Source organism: Symphodus melops (assembly GCF_947650265.1).
Source record: "Symphodus melops genome assembly, chromosome: 11".
Classification (NCBI taxonomy): domain Eukaryota; kingdom Metazoa; phylum Chordata; class Actinopteri; order Labriformes; family Labridae; genus Symphodus; species Symphodus melops.
In genome coordinates, this window is record NC_136701.1 from 19,021,492 (window position 1) to 19,034,069 (window position 12,578).

Here is a 12,578-nt window from a genome sequence, read left to right on the forward strand (position 1 = left end):
CTAGGGGGAGCAAAATCCACAACTATATATTTTTTCAATTGTTAAACTTACTGCTTTGTATCAACGTTATATTTTGTCACTTCGGTTCCATTAAAATGGTCAATTTAAAAAAACAAAAAATCAGGGCATTAGTCAGAACCTGTCGCCTGAATTTCAGATTATAAAATCTTTTTAAAAATATTTATATATCTCAGCTTATTTTCTCCCCCAGCTCATGCCTAAAGTTATAATCTTTATTGTGTTATATCAGCAAACAATTATATATACATAATTAGTGTTTAATGAAAAGAGTGTACCTCTTTGAACTTATGTCTGTTCTCTAACATATATTGATTGATTCTCTCTTTATATATTGACGTACATACAGTATATAGGCTACAGTTAATTCAAAAGTTCAAGTCAATCCTCCAACTGATGTTTTTCTTTGGGATAACAAAGGTTACATAATAACAGTCCAATACACAAGGGAAAGAAACATAAAAACTCGGTGTGAGTTTATTGACCAAACTAGGGAATAACAAGAACATTTGTTCAGGTATTTAAGGAGTGGCATCTTCTCAACAATCTCTGTTCATGAGGTCATTCGCAGGTCTGGGATCAGCTTCTTCTTTTTTTTTTTTTAATACTAAAATGTTTGATAGAGGGAATAAATACAGACTGGTTCAAGTGAACTGTTTGGCAAGTGTTTGGCTTAGTCTGGATCCCCTAATGTGTACCATGCAGAACCAGCCCAGCCCATAAATAATACTGAGAGGAAAAGAACACTGAGCCTGAAGAAAAACAAGACAAGGCACTGTGATATGAAGGTAGGCTATCTGTGCAGAGATGTTGACTTGTGAAAGATTCCTACTTTATCAGTATTGGTTTATCCTTTTTTTAAATATATGTTTTTGAAATTTCAGATTCATTTTGCAGCAAGGGACTTTTCCATGAAAGCCATGCTTGTGTTGCTGTTGTTGGCTTTAGTGTGCCCACCCATGGCTCATTCTTCACAGTCGACGGTACGTAAATCTTTTGTTCTTCAATTGAAATTTGAAAATGTTTGGCTTAAAGGCAGAAACGGTTAAAGAGCTGGGACTCCTATTATGTCAAGAAAGTCAACATGGATGAAATCTGCTAAACCAAAACCTGGAGATGAGATCCGATGCTTTTATTGGGCTGTCTCTGGCTATAACATCAAAACAAATTTGGAAATGTCATGTACAGAATAACATGACACTTCTTTTCCTCATTTAAGGCAGGGAACATGTGTGGACCAGAAGTTGCAGCTCTCAAACGCAGCATCAAAAAACTGGAGAACAAAATCTTGATCGTGACTTGGCAAGTTGAGCACTTGCAGAGGCACAAATACTTCAGGCCATTACAACCTGCTGTGTCTGATACTAAACCTGACACTGAGATCGACCATGGTGGAAACCACAGCCGCACTAATGACACATTAGACACCTCCGATATGACCCTAATGAATCTACTTCCACCAGCCGGCAACTTAGTTGTCCATGACAAAGGTAAAATAAAACTTGCATGACAAATCATGAGTGTGTTTGGGATTTACAAACCTAGCAGTAGTGTAGTGCAGGGTATACGCAGGTAAGGAGTATACCTTTTTTTTAAGTCTCCATAGGATGTACTTATTTCTAAATCTCTGATTCTGATTCAAACCAATGACTGATTGACAATATTCAGTAGTGGGATTTTTCCTAGGATGGTGATGGACTGACCCTCCCTCGACCATACTCTGTCTCTAATTTGCTGGTACACTATAACTTAGTTTTACATGTCACTGTTTATAACAGAGGCGGTTTATCCCTCTGCTGGACGAACATAAAAAAAACAAAAAAAAATCTGGGTGTTAAAGAGTATACCCTTTTCTTTAGGCACCACTGCCCTTCAGGTCATAAACAAATAACTACATCATTTATGAAGTTCTCTTAGTATCAAAGTCTAAGTGGGTGAATTATAAGTTACAGCACCTACATTACCTTCATAATCAGCAATCTTGTTAATGGTGTTTTACTTGTTGTTTTCTAGATTGTTCTGAACTGTTTGACAGGCTGAGACCACCGAGCGGTTTCTACCGCATCAGACCCAAAACACACCAGGAGCCTTTTTTGGTTTACTGTGACATGGATGATGGAGGAGGATGGACGGTGTTTCAGAGGCGTCGGCATGGAAAAGTCAGCTTTGACAGGTGATTCAACATGAGGGGTACAGGTGGATGTGATTTACACAGCTGTTTCATGTTAGATTTATATCTGCCTATTTCTCATTTCAGGGATTGGGTGGATTACAGAGATGGATTCGGGGACTTCAAGCTGTGGAATGATGAGTTTTGGCTGGGGAATGAGCACATTTATTCTCTTCTCTCTGAAGGTCAAACAAGTTTTCACAAGCATGGATGTATTCTCTAGTAGGCTTTCATTAACGTTTCTAAAAATGTTGCATAGTTTGAATTATCCACCTAATTTGTTTGCCCTTATTTACCATGAAGGCAAGAACTTGGTAAAGGTTGATCTGATGGACTGGGAGGGAAAGAGAAATCATGCATTTTATGAGAACTTCAGGATCACAGACGAGGCCGTGAGATAAATAATTTTAAAGTTCAATATCTTGGTCAAGGAGTTACTGTGATTCCTAACTTCCTTTAATTACTTGCTCCAATTGCTTTTTTAGGATAAGTATCGTCTCCAGTATGAAATGTATAGTGGGCAGGCTGGAGATGCTTTGACTGGTGGTGGGGGGATGGTGGAGCACTGGTCTACCTCTCTCAGTGGCATGCAGTTCAGCACCAGAGATCAGGTAGGTCACTAATCCTTTTAACTTTTAGAAGAAGCCTGTTCAATTGTCTATTAGATTATTAATAAAGCTGATTATTGTAACATTTAAATTGCTGATTGGCAGGACAATGACCGCTACCTTCAGGGCAGCTGTGCTCAGGAGAACAAAGCAGGGTGGTGGTTCAACAGGTGAGGCCTGTTGCGCCTAATAGTTGGGCAAAAACACTACTTCAGATTTTCTTGTGAAAAAATGTAAAACTGTTTTGTGTACAAACCTGGAATCTACAGGTGTCATGCAGCCAACCTAAATGGGAAGTACTACCGCACAGGGAAGTATAAGGGCCAGTACGACAATGGAGTGGTCTGGGGGAGCTGGAGAGGCCTCTGGTATTCACTCAGGCACACCACCATGAAGGTGCGGCCTTTGGTTTTCTTGGACGCTGGAGGCAGTGGCGCTGGGGAAATTTAATCATGTTCTTTTGTAAATGAGAGCAAATAATGTCATGTTGGAATTCTTTGTTTTTTAATTTCTCCCTTTTCTGACAAGATTTTCACTATTTACAAATGTAGATGTAGTAACAGTTGTTCCAACTTTCCAGTATGAATTTCTTTCTTTAAAGTGTATGATACTACTCAAACAAATAAACAAAGTGCATCCAAAAGTGAGTTTTTTCTTTTTACAACACAGTGCTGCGGACTGCATTAAAGACACAGTACATGCAGCAGTTAAAAGGGCTTAGATTTACACACTAACTTCTGTTGTGTTTTGAATACTGTTATTAATCTGGCTTATGTTTAATAATGCATACAGACGTCAATTAAAAAAGGGATTATATTTAAAGATACTGTACCCCTATATTGACCTAAACAGTCATACTCCAAACAAGTCAACATGTTCAATTTAATTCAATGCCAAACTTTCAATTTATGCATATAAAACATATTATTTTAATTTAAATACCTGAAGAAATCAAAATCTGTTAAAACAAGCATACTCTCCAAATTTCCTACAAAAAAATTAAATAGTAAAATTGCTTTGCATTGTCTACTTTTCCTCCCTGATGTATGCTGAGGACAGGTCCAGGTCCAACATCCTCTGCTCCGCCTCACTCAGCCTGTAGGGGGAGCCACCAGTGCTGCTGTAATCTCCAGACATTGGCAGAGAGCGACAGCGACCTGTCTTCTGCTCCAGGGATGACACACTAAAAGTGGAGCTGCGCTGCCGCCCCTTCACCCCTGAGTTAGACTGAGCCTCCTTTAATTTACGTGCTAGGATGTTCCTCTGGATAGGTGACGGGCCGCGGCGGTTCCAGTTCTGCTCAGCCCGCTCTGCACGATCAACGCTCAGATTGACAGGACTCATGGCTGGACCCCCAATCCCTGAGATCCCGCCCCAGCCTGCTGTCCCTACACTCCTTTGCTTGTCTGCAGTGCAGCTGGGGTCAGCTTTAGCAGGATGTGCTGAAATGCTGTTTGTGTTGGTTCCTGTGTGTTTCAGTTCACTGTTGTAAGGAAGGCCGGCTGTCTCTATCCAAGGCTTCCTCTTGTTGTCTCTCTGGGGTCTGGATTGAGGGCCATCGGAGGCCTCATGCTCTGGAATTGGGTAAGAGCAGTATGGCTGCCTCTCTCGTCCTCCTCTGGTCCAGCAACTTCCTTCAGGAAGGGTGCGAGATCCCACCTGAGAAGAAAAATGTATTCACTTTCTTAATAACAATATATAATCAACACTTTATACATACAGAATACTAAAGTAACCATGTAGCAACCTGAGTCATGCTCCTTTCTCTGAACTGTCTGGATTGTGCAGACGTTGGAATCTGAGGTTTCATGTCATTAAAACTGGACGTCCGGCGGAAATGTGGATTGTTGTGATTTCCCGTCCCTGCATCCCCTCCTTGTCTGATTCCTGCTATCCCACTCCTCTCTACCATCTCTACCCAGTCTGCAGTGCGGTCACGCCATTTTGAGCTTCCTCCATTTTTAGTAGGAGGGACATGAGGACTTAGGAGCATCTCCACTTTGGGACTTAATCTGTTGGGTGTGACCCTTGAAGTCTGCTCAGAAAACGGAGATGCTATTTGAAAATGATTGTGGTTGGTGTCATCTTGGAGGCCCAATGGGAGTGTCAAATGAGCGAATTCAGTTGGTGTCGGGATGGGGGAGGCGGTGGGTGAAGCGGATGTTTCGACCAAGGTGTCATGGACGGGGCTTGAAGAGACATGATACAGCTGCGTTGCCTCCTTTAACCCCTTCTTCTTCATCTCTTTCAACTGCTGCTGAGCCAATCGATACCTTAGAAAAAAAAAATATAAATGTAACTTCTTAGACTGGAGATTGTAAGAAAAAGTTTGGAAAGAGTTTGTTCCACGTGATATGAAAGCGAACAAATCAGCTAAACATACCCAAATATTGGTGGCAACAGTTTCTGACCGGTGGGGGACAGCCTTTCTGGATCCTGCGCTAGTGGAATCAGCAAGTTCTGTGAGAGAGGCGGACTGCCCAGGACAGGAGCGTCTTTCTGGGCTGCAACAACACCCACACCCCCAAGTGGACAGTGGCCGTCCACCAGGCTTGGTCTCTGGAGGCTGTGGCCGCAAATGGAGGCCTCATCTGAGAGCTTGCGTCCCCCGGGGGAGTGCATGGAGCCTCTACGGACGGAGCTGCACTGAGGGGTCTGGCAGAATTTTCTCCACACAGTCACCACAACAGTCGCTAAAATCACAGCCAAGCAGAGGGAGATACCGACCACCACGACCATGTTACCACCAAGGGGTGAAACTCCAACAGACACAGGGGGGAGGGATGGAGAGGGGGCAGGCAACACTGGGGATAAGAAAAGTAAAATAATATTTGATTTTATAAAAGATGAATGCTTCCTGCTAAAAAAGACGATCTATAGACAAATGTTGGACTACCTGCACAGTCCTCCAGTGAGCAGAGAGACTGTTCCTTCACCATGCCGGTGCACTGCATCCCTCCCACACCCGAGGGCAGCAAACACTGGCGCACTCTCTCCCTCACTCCCTCCCCACAGCTCACACTGCACAAACTCCACGGCTGCCACGGGCCCCAAGACTCTGCAGGAAAACAAGCAAGTGAATCATGTCAGATACCTGAGTGTTTATAAGACTTAATTCCATTGAGCTTCTTTCCTGAATGACCTTGATGAAAGCATGCCAAAAGGCCCACAACACTACCCAACACACCATCAGGAGAGACCCAGTGTTTCCCTCCAATGTAAATGATCAGATTGAATAAAAGTATGGCAGTATATTAAGCCCTTCCACTTCCACTAAAAAAATAAATAAAAACATCCGCCGTATCACATGACATCAACCAGTTAATGCTTTATCCCCTAAATAAAAAAAAAAGTCAGGGCACAGCTGCAGGCAACATCTGTATTCACTATACATGCTGAACTGGAACGTGGAAAGGAACTATTTTTTGATCCTCAGTCGCACTGGGGCATTTTCTTAATATGAGAATTTCATGGTAATACGTTTTTTGCTTAACTGCACTGATGATGTGCTTCTTGTCAGCCCTTCGAGACATAGTTGACCTCTCTGGCACGGACTTTTTCTGGCAAATAAAAAAGAGGAAGATGACTATTTCCGTCCTGCATGCCCTAATAAGGAGTTTCCTTATATGTTCTTATTTTTTCTTTAATTCAAGTCTCACTTTTCTTTGTTTTTTTTGTTAGCATCGAACTACTGGATGTCGTTTCATACAGTGATCTGTAAGACTTGTAAAGATGAGGCAGTTCAATCTCTCAGCTGTTTGTCTTCATTTATAAAGATGTGCTTTACTTCAGAAACAGACAACAATCAATAGTAGTCTGGAAGGTAGGACATCTAAAATGTGACTGTATAGAATTAGTTTGAATTTGTTACCAACAGGGAAAGAAATGAACCCCTAATTAAAAAAGCCTTCTTCATGGTAGATGTTTTCTTTCCTATAGATGAATAAAAAGCTAAAAGCTGTTACTAACTCTATCACTGATTGGCTGTGCTATTTAACCGTCCATGGCGTGCATAAAACCAGGAGCCTGAAACTAAAGCAGAATGATGGAGTTCATATTTATTTGAGCGCCTGTGCTTCTCTTACTATGATGACTAAAAACTCTCATTATTGGTAATCTGTAATTATCAGGATCATTATGATAAAGCAGTGATTCCCTTCCAATAATGCAGCTCAGTTGTTACTGTTGAAGGAGAACCAGATTGGTATTCTTTACAGCGACTTCATGTAAATGTGTCAAGCCATAAAAGCTTACCAGCACTCCTGTGAACCACCAAACAGGTCTGAGCAGGACTAGGAGAGCGACTGAAGTTGAATACGAAGCGGAAGCAGTACTTGTTCCTTCCTGGGTCAAACACAGAACAGTTAAACTCTGTCTCATTTTCTCCCTGCGTCAGCCAGTTAAAGGCTAACAGCGGAGAAGAGGGCTCCTCAGGTCCAAACCCCAGCAGTGCTGTTCCTGGTCCTATCCCGGAGGACACAGAAACCCCTCTTCCAGCACCTGCATCCTTATAGAGCAACACTTTCCCATGGATGTGAGCACATGGTGGGGTGATCAGTTTAACAGTCATAGTCCCTTCACAACCGCTCCTGAAAGCGTTGCTGTTTTCCACCTGCAGCTTGTAGGAAAAGATACGGGACAGGTACAGAGGTCCAGAGCTCTTCACATCCTGTGCTACGTGAGGAGATCGTAAAGCTACTTGTATGAAGTCTCTTTCCGTGAAGGGAAAGACGCAGGAAAGTTGAAGACTTTGGGAACGGAGGGGTTTGATTGGGTGTCGTGTGCGGGCTCTGATCTTGTCGATGCTGAGTCTTCCAATCTGGTTAAACTCCATGTAGCTGACTTCCAGAAAGAGAGCAGAATCAATGCCTTTGGAGCAGGCCTGAAAGTGCTCATTTGTGGAAATCCCAACCTGCAGAGAGACAGAAGTAGAATGATCATCAATCTGGGCCCAAGGGTTCGAAAGTGCGCTGATCAAATGAAAGCTATTAAACTTAAAAACATTAACAACAACAAACAGACACACTGATCAGACTCAAAGCTGTTCAAATCACTAACTGATGCTGTTTCCTCCTTACTGGATCGTTACTTGTCTTGTACTTACCCCTTGATGTTTGTCAATTCGGACGAAAGTGTTAATAATAAGTACAATTGTACAACCAGTAAAGATAAATGTTTCATTTGATCATCTGAACCTGGGTCAGGTCCCCTTCATTTGCTGCATTTTCCAGGTCTCTTTTTTTAATCATGCTTCATTTATTTGATGAGGGTCAGATTATCTCTGACTGTTTAAATAAAAATCTGATTTAAAGCGGATGTCTGTATGGTTTTAATTACTGTTTTCTATTTCTTGGAACATAATGACTTAATTCAATTCGATTTAAAAGTATTTGTCTCTGGAGGGCAAATCAAATACTTAATAATACTTAATAATAACTCAAAGTGACTAAAGCCTTTTTATTTAATTTAATTTCAATAAGGTCATCTTAAAAAGTCTGTATCTGGGTTGAGGGGATTCTGTCCACAGGTTGCTATAAATACCACAGACAGGGAGGGAGGCAAGGCAAGTCATCTAAAGCAATAGCGATACGTTGATCCTGGATAGCAGAAGAACATTTATTGTCTAAATCTTTCTGATCCTGTTTAAGATCGTTAGATACCTCAGCTCTGGTCATCATTCTGCAGCACAGTGACTCATCTCTGTGTGTTAACTCTAATATTTGTCTTTCTTGCCTGAAAAGATTCAGAGTGGTTTCCGGCCCTCTCCACAGCGACGTGAAAGGTGGGCCACTGCACCTGCAGTTCTGAACTCCACCACCAGGTAGTGCTCTCCACACTTTTGTCCTCTGTGCCATTATCATGAGAAACAGCAGAGATGCTGTTCTGTCGAAGCAGGAAGCGAAAAGTTCCTGCATACAGGAAGCAGGAGCAGTTGAACTCCACCCTCACAGCAGACTGGTTGCCGGGCAGAATCCTGGTCAGAAGGGTGGTGTTGGTTTCCGTGTTGACCAGAGAGAGGCTCCTGCTGCAGATGGTACTGGTGTTGGATTTTGTGCTGAAGTCCACAAAAACGCTGGCGTTGCTAAGGGCAACGTGGAAGGAAGGCCATACATTGAGCCCTGCAAAAGCTAAAGGAAAGGGTGCACAGGAGTGAGAGAGAGCAAAGAGAAAGTACATTTTATTGTACATTCTGTAGATACATCTTGCACAAATTTTAAGTATATCCACTATGGCCTTGATGCCTTGAATTTCCCTCGGGATCAATAAAGTATCTATCTATCTATCTATCTATCTATCTATGGGACACACATTTTGTTACCTTTTGTTTATTAATATATATGCAATTGTATTGTCTTGATATGACCTTGTAGGATTCTTTTTACATTGCTTTAAGGTCAAATTCACAGCCATGGTGGAAGATCATTTTTAAGCATGGCTAAGTGAATTTAAAGTTTTTTTCCTCTGAGGTTGAAAAGCAGAGGGCAAAGGGGATTTCAATTTCATTTAAAACACAAAATTTCAATTCAAACACAACTTACACAAATCAGTTAGGGAGAGATATGTTATAAACACAGTGTCACAATTCGACAATTGCATGATGATACATTTTTTGGGGGACATTAAATTGAGTAAGAAACTAGGGAGAAAGAGTGAGGACTGTCATACCTGAAAGGAGCCAAATATAAACCCAGGGTGTCTGCTCGGAGGAGTATTGCCTCAGAACATGGGGTGCTAGCTAATCTTTAGTGCCCCTTTTAGGCCTAGTGATATACACTAAAGGTCAAGGTGAAACTAAGTTCAGATGTAATGTATCCACAGGCACAAATGACGGAATTTGCTTAGCAAAACAAAAGCTCATCATACACACACAGTAGATCAAATCATCAGTATTTATCTGCTCATCGTAAGAGAATATTTTTGTGCATTATTTGTAACCAGACCAGAAATAAATATGTTGCACTACAGAATGAATATTAGCCTGTTTAATCATTGCGGTGTTATGTGTGTAAATTCTGTTATGTGAACCTCACCATCCTCACAAAACAAAGAGGGTGTGGGAAGAGGAAGAGGCTGACTCTCCAGTAGCTCCCTCACCTCAACAAGACAAATAGTGGAATACAGATTCAAGGTAAAACGTCATTTCTTGATCTAATATATTCAAATGCAGAGATCAGCTCCTCCTTCAAATAGTAGTTGTGTAGTTAAATAGTTTGATCAAACTCACCATAACCCATGAGCGCCAGCAGGAAGGACAGCAGTGAGACAGCCTGTGGCATTCCGATGTCTGAGCCTCTGTTTTCTCCTACACTTCATGACCGTCCTCCTCCTCAAAACCCCTGACCTCTACAACTCAGGGAAATCAAAGGGTAAATAAATACAAACAAATAACCGACTCGTAAGAACCCAGCAGACAACAACTCGTAGTGCTTTAAGGCGTCCCCAGACAGGAAAATACACAGAAGAATTTGTGCGCTCATCTGACTTTTGAATAACAGGAAGGTTGGAGCATGAAGCTGTGAGCATGAGTTTTTCTGATTTACTGTGGCGTCTTCCTCTTCCTTCCATCTTCACAATGGGCATAGAGAGAGGAGAAAGGAGGTCTTTGCAAGTAACAAACATTTATGAAGAGACGCCAGAGTATTGTCATTTGACTGTTTGCAAGGTTTTTATTCTTTTGTTTTGCCATTATGTTCTTAGAAACAACAACAAAAGACTGATTTTCTCTAAAAAGAAAAAAATCATAATGTAAAATTGTGTGCACTTAATTCAGACAATTGAGAGCAGCTTCCCCTGTCTCAGGAATACTCATGCACTTAATTAAAAGAATGAACATAAATATTACAAAGTAGGCTGGTAGGATAACAAGATAAAAACACATTGATGAGTTAACTTAGTTTGCATGTTTTATCTAAAACATACTGAGCTCAAATGGATTTTTTCACAAAAATGCATTGCTACGTATAACTTTAACTATAATGTTACACAAATACAGCGTCAGTCATCATCATAACCTTCACTTCTATTCAAGGCTAGAGTTACAAAAGTTCCTACTCACATATCTCGGTGACTCAGCACAGCATTATTCCTCTTTACTTTTCCAACACAACAACCAAAACATTCCTCCCTCCATGTGCTGTGAACGCATCGCTTCTGGCTGATAAACAGCAAATAATTTGTTTTGATGGGCGGCGGGACGAAACGGACGGATCTAACAGAGTTCAGCGAAGGCGCGCGCCTCTTTTCAGAGCGCGTGGAAGAGAGTCCGTCATAATCGTTTCTAGGTGAACAGCAGGGCGTAGTATTGAATGTTTTTTTGTTTTTTTGCTGAAAAATTTAGAGGCATGGTAATATAACGTAGTAAAAAAACTAATCATTTTTTCAATTAAAAAAAGTATTTCAGCTAATATATATATATATATATATATATATATATATATATATATATATATATATATATATATATATAATTGTGAAAATATTTGGTATTAAACACTCAAGGAAACAACTATTATTTATTATTAAATTGTTATGAGCCAAAAATCCCTTTTAATCTAATATGTTTTTAACAAGCAAAGTCTATTCTGCTTATTATTCGTATTAGTATATTATTAGTATTTAAAGTTATATTTGGTTGAAAAATGCAAACTGAAGCAAACCTATATAAATATTCTGGAGTAGTTCTGAAGTGGGGTTCATTTTTCTGGGAAAATAACACTTAGAAAACATTTTCACAAATAGAGGTTGTCATGTACAGAATCATCCCATATAGTGCATCCACATGCAGGTTAATTTCTGCAAGGTGCTCATTTAACACGCCAATAAAAGGTAATAAAAGAAAACTTTCATCTCCTGGTTAAGCAATGCTCTTACTGTGTGAGGTTAAACACCGAATAGATTGTTATCAGTGTGAACAACAGGCAGCTGTGTCATCAAAAGGCTTCAGCACAGGTGCCTGAGGAAAGTGACTATGAGGTGAAGTATGTGAGATTCAACGGATTGATCCATAATTCACTCCTTTTCATGGCAGTCACACATAAATCATTTTCCCTATGTATGGGGCCATTGAAAGATCAAATTTAAACAGAAACTCATGACATTTCCCCCATATGCATTGTGTACCTTAACTGGCCCTGTAATTTGGGTAACAAAGTAAAACATTGTATACAATGCCATCAGGGTCTTAAACTGCAGAGCTATTCATCTCATACTCACATAACCATTCCCCACTGAAGTATTTATTTCATTATCCACGGATAATAGATACAAAATAAAGATATCTTATACTAACAAGCCTTTCAGACGATGGATATATTGATAAATCATGAAATCAAATCTGTATATTTCAGCAATAATGACCAAGACTTATTAAGAAAAATGTCCATACAAAGTTCAGTGTTATGCATGAAGTCTTAGTAATTATGACTTGACTTCTTGAACCAACAATCTAATCTACCATCAACCAGAGAACCACATGGCGGGCTAATCTAATCAGCTGTAAAGCCTTGCAGACCTTTATTTTCATTGAGAGAAAACAGGAAGCTTCTCCAGAGATGAAACAACCTCAGATCAGATCAGTCTGCAATGGGAACAAAAGGACTTTACCATTCTTTGCAAAAATGCCCACTGGGATGCACGCAGATTACACATTAAAGCACGTTGGCAGAAACAGTCCAATTTAAACTTGAAGCAACATAAGACTTTGTCATATTCTGCATAGATATAACTACTTGTGCTGCTACTCTTTCACTATGGTATAGTGAACCTCTTTGACAGCTTCACTT

General features: G+C 40.5%; 2 protein-coding genes across 3 annotated transcripts; one reads left to right on the forward strand and one right to left on the reverse strand.

Annotated features, from left to right (window-relative positions):
- Nucleotides 1–496: 496 nt before the first annotated feature.
- On the forward strand, nucleotides 497–3,439 carry fgl1b (fibrinogen like 1B). Of its 2 annotated transcripts, XM_079356066.1 has the most exons (9): nucleotides 497–806; nucleotides 903–1,001; nucleotides 1,238–1,508; nucleotides 2,032–2,191; nucleotides 2,276–2,373; nucleotides 2,492–2,580; nucleotides 2,674–2,799; nucleotides 2,902–2,966; nucleotides 3,066–3,439. In XM_079356066.1, the coding sequence occupies exons 1-9, from the start codon at nucleotides 801–803 to the stop codon at nucleotides 3,244–3,246; spliced, it is 1,095 nt and encodes a 364-aa protein (XP_079212192.1). In that variant the 5' UTR covers nucleotides 497–800; the 3' UTR covers nucleotides 3,247–3,439. The 2 variants fall into 2 exon arrangements, with proteins under 2 accessions (XP_079212192.1, XP_079212191.1); XM_079356065.1 differs by having other exon boundaries at nucleotides 497–1,001.
- On the reverse strand, nucleotides 3,335–11,014 carry thsd1 (thrombospondin, type I, domain containing 1). Its single transcript, XM_079356064.1, has 8 exons — nucleotides 10,853–11,014; nucleotides 10,022–10,140; nucleotides 8,530–8,924; nucleotides 7,051–7,708; nucleotides 5,693–5,854; nucleotides 5,180–5,600; nucleotides 4,544–5,069; nucleotides 3,335–4,455 (listed from the first exon to the last, which is right to left on the reverse strand). Exons 2-8 carry the CDS (start codon nucleotides 10,071–10,073, stop codon nucleotides 3,823–3,825), a joined length of 2,847 nt encoding a protein of 948 aa, XP_079212190.1. The 5' UTR covers nucleotides 10,074–10,140; nucleotides 10,853–11,014; the 3' UTR covers nucleotides 3,335–3,822.
- Nucleotides 11,015–12,578: the final 1,564 nt, after the last annotated feature.

Excerpts from the sequence above, each read along its gene's own strand:
- fgl1b (XM_079356065.1), top strand. The coding sequence starts at position 885 with ATGTTTTTGAAATTTCAGATTCATTTTGCAGCAAGGGACTTTTCCATG. Across the intron at positions 1,509-2,031 it reads CTTAGTTGTCCATGACAAAG|ATTGTTCTGAACTGTTTGAC; the intron begins GTAAAATAAAAC and ends GTTGTTTTCTAG. Across the intron at positions 2,800-2,901 it reads AGTTCAGCACCAGAGATCAG|GACAATGACCGCTACCTTCA; the intron begins GTAGGTCACTAA and ends GCTGATTGGCAG.
- thsd1 (XM_079356064.1), bottom strand. The coding sequence starts at position 10,073 with ATGCCACAGGCTGTCTCACTGCTGTCCTTCCTGCTGGCGCTCATGGGT. Across the intron at positions 8,925-10,021 it reads GCTGGCGCTCATGGGTTATG|CTTTTGCAGGGCTCAATGTA; the intron begins GTGAGTTTGATC and ends CCTTTCCTTTAG. Across the intron at positions 5,601-5,692 it reads CTCACTGGAGGACTGTGCAG|TGTTGCCTGCCCCCTCTCCA; the intron begins GTAGTCCAACAT and ends TCTTATCCCCAG.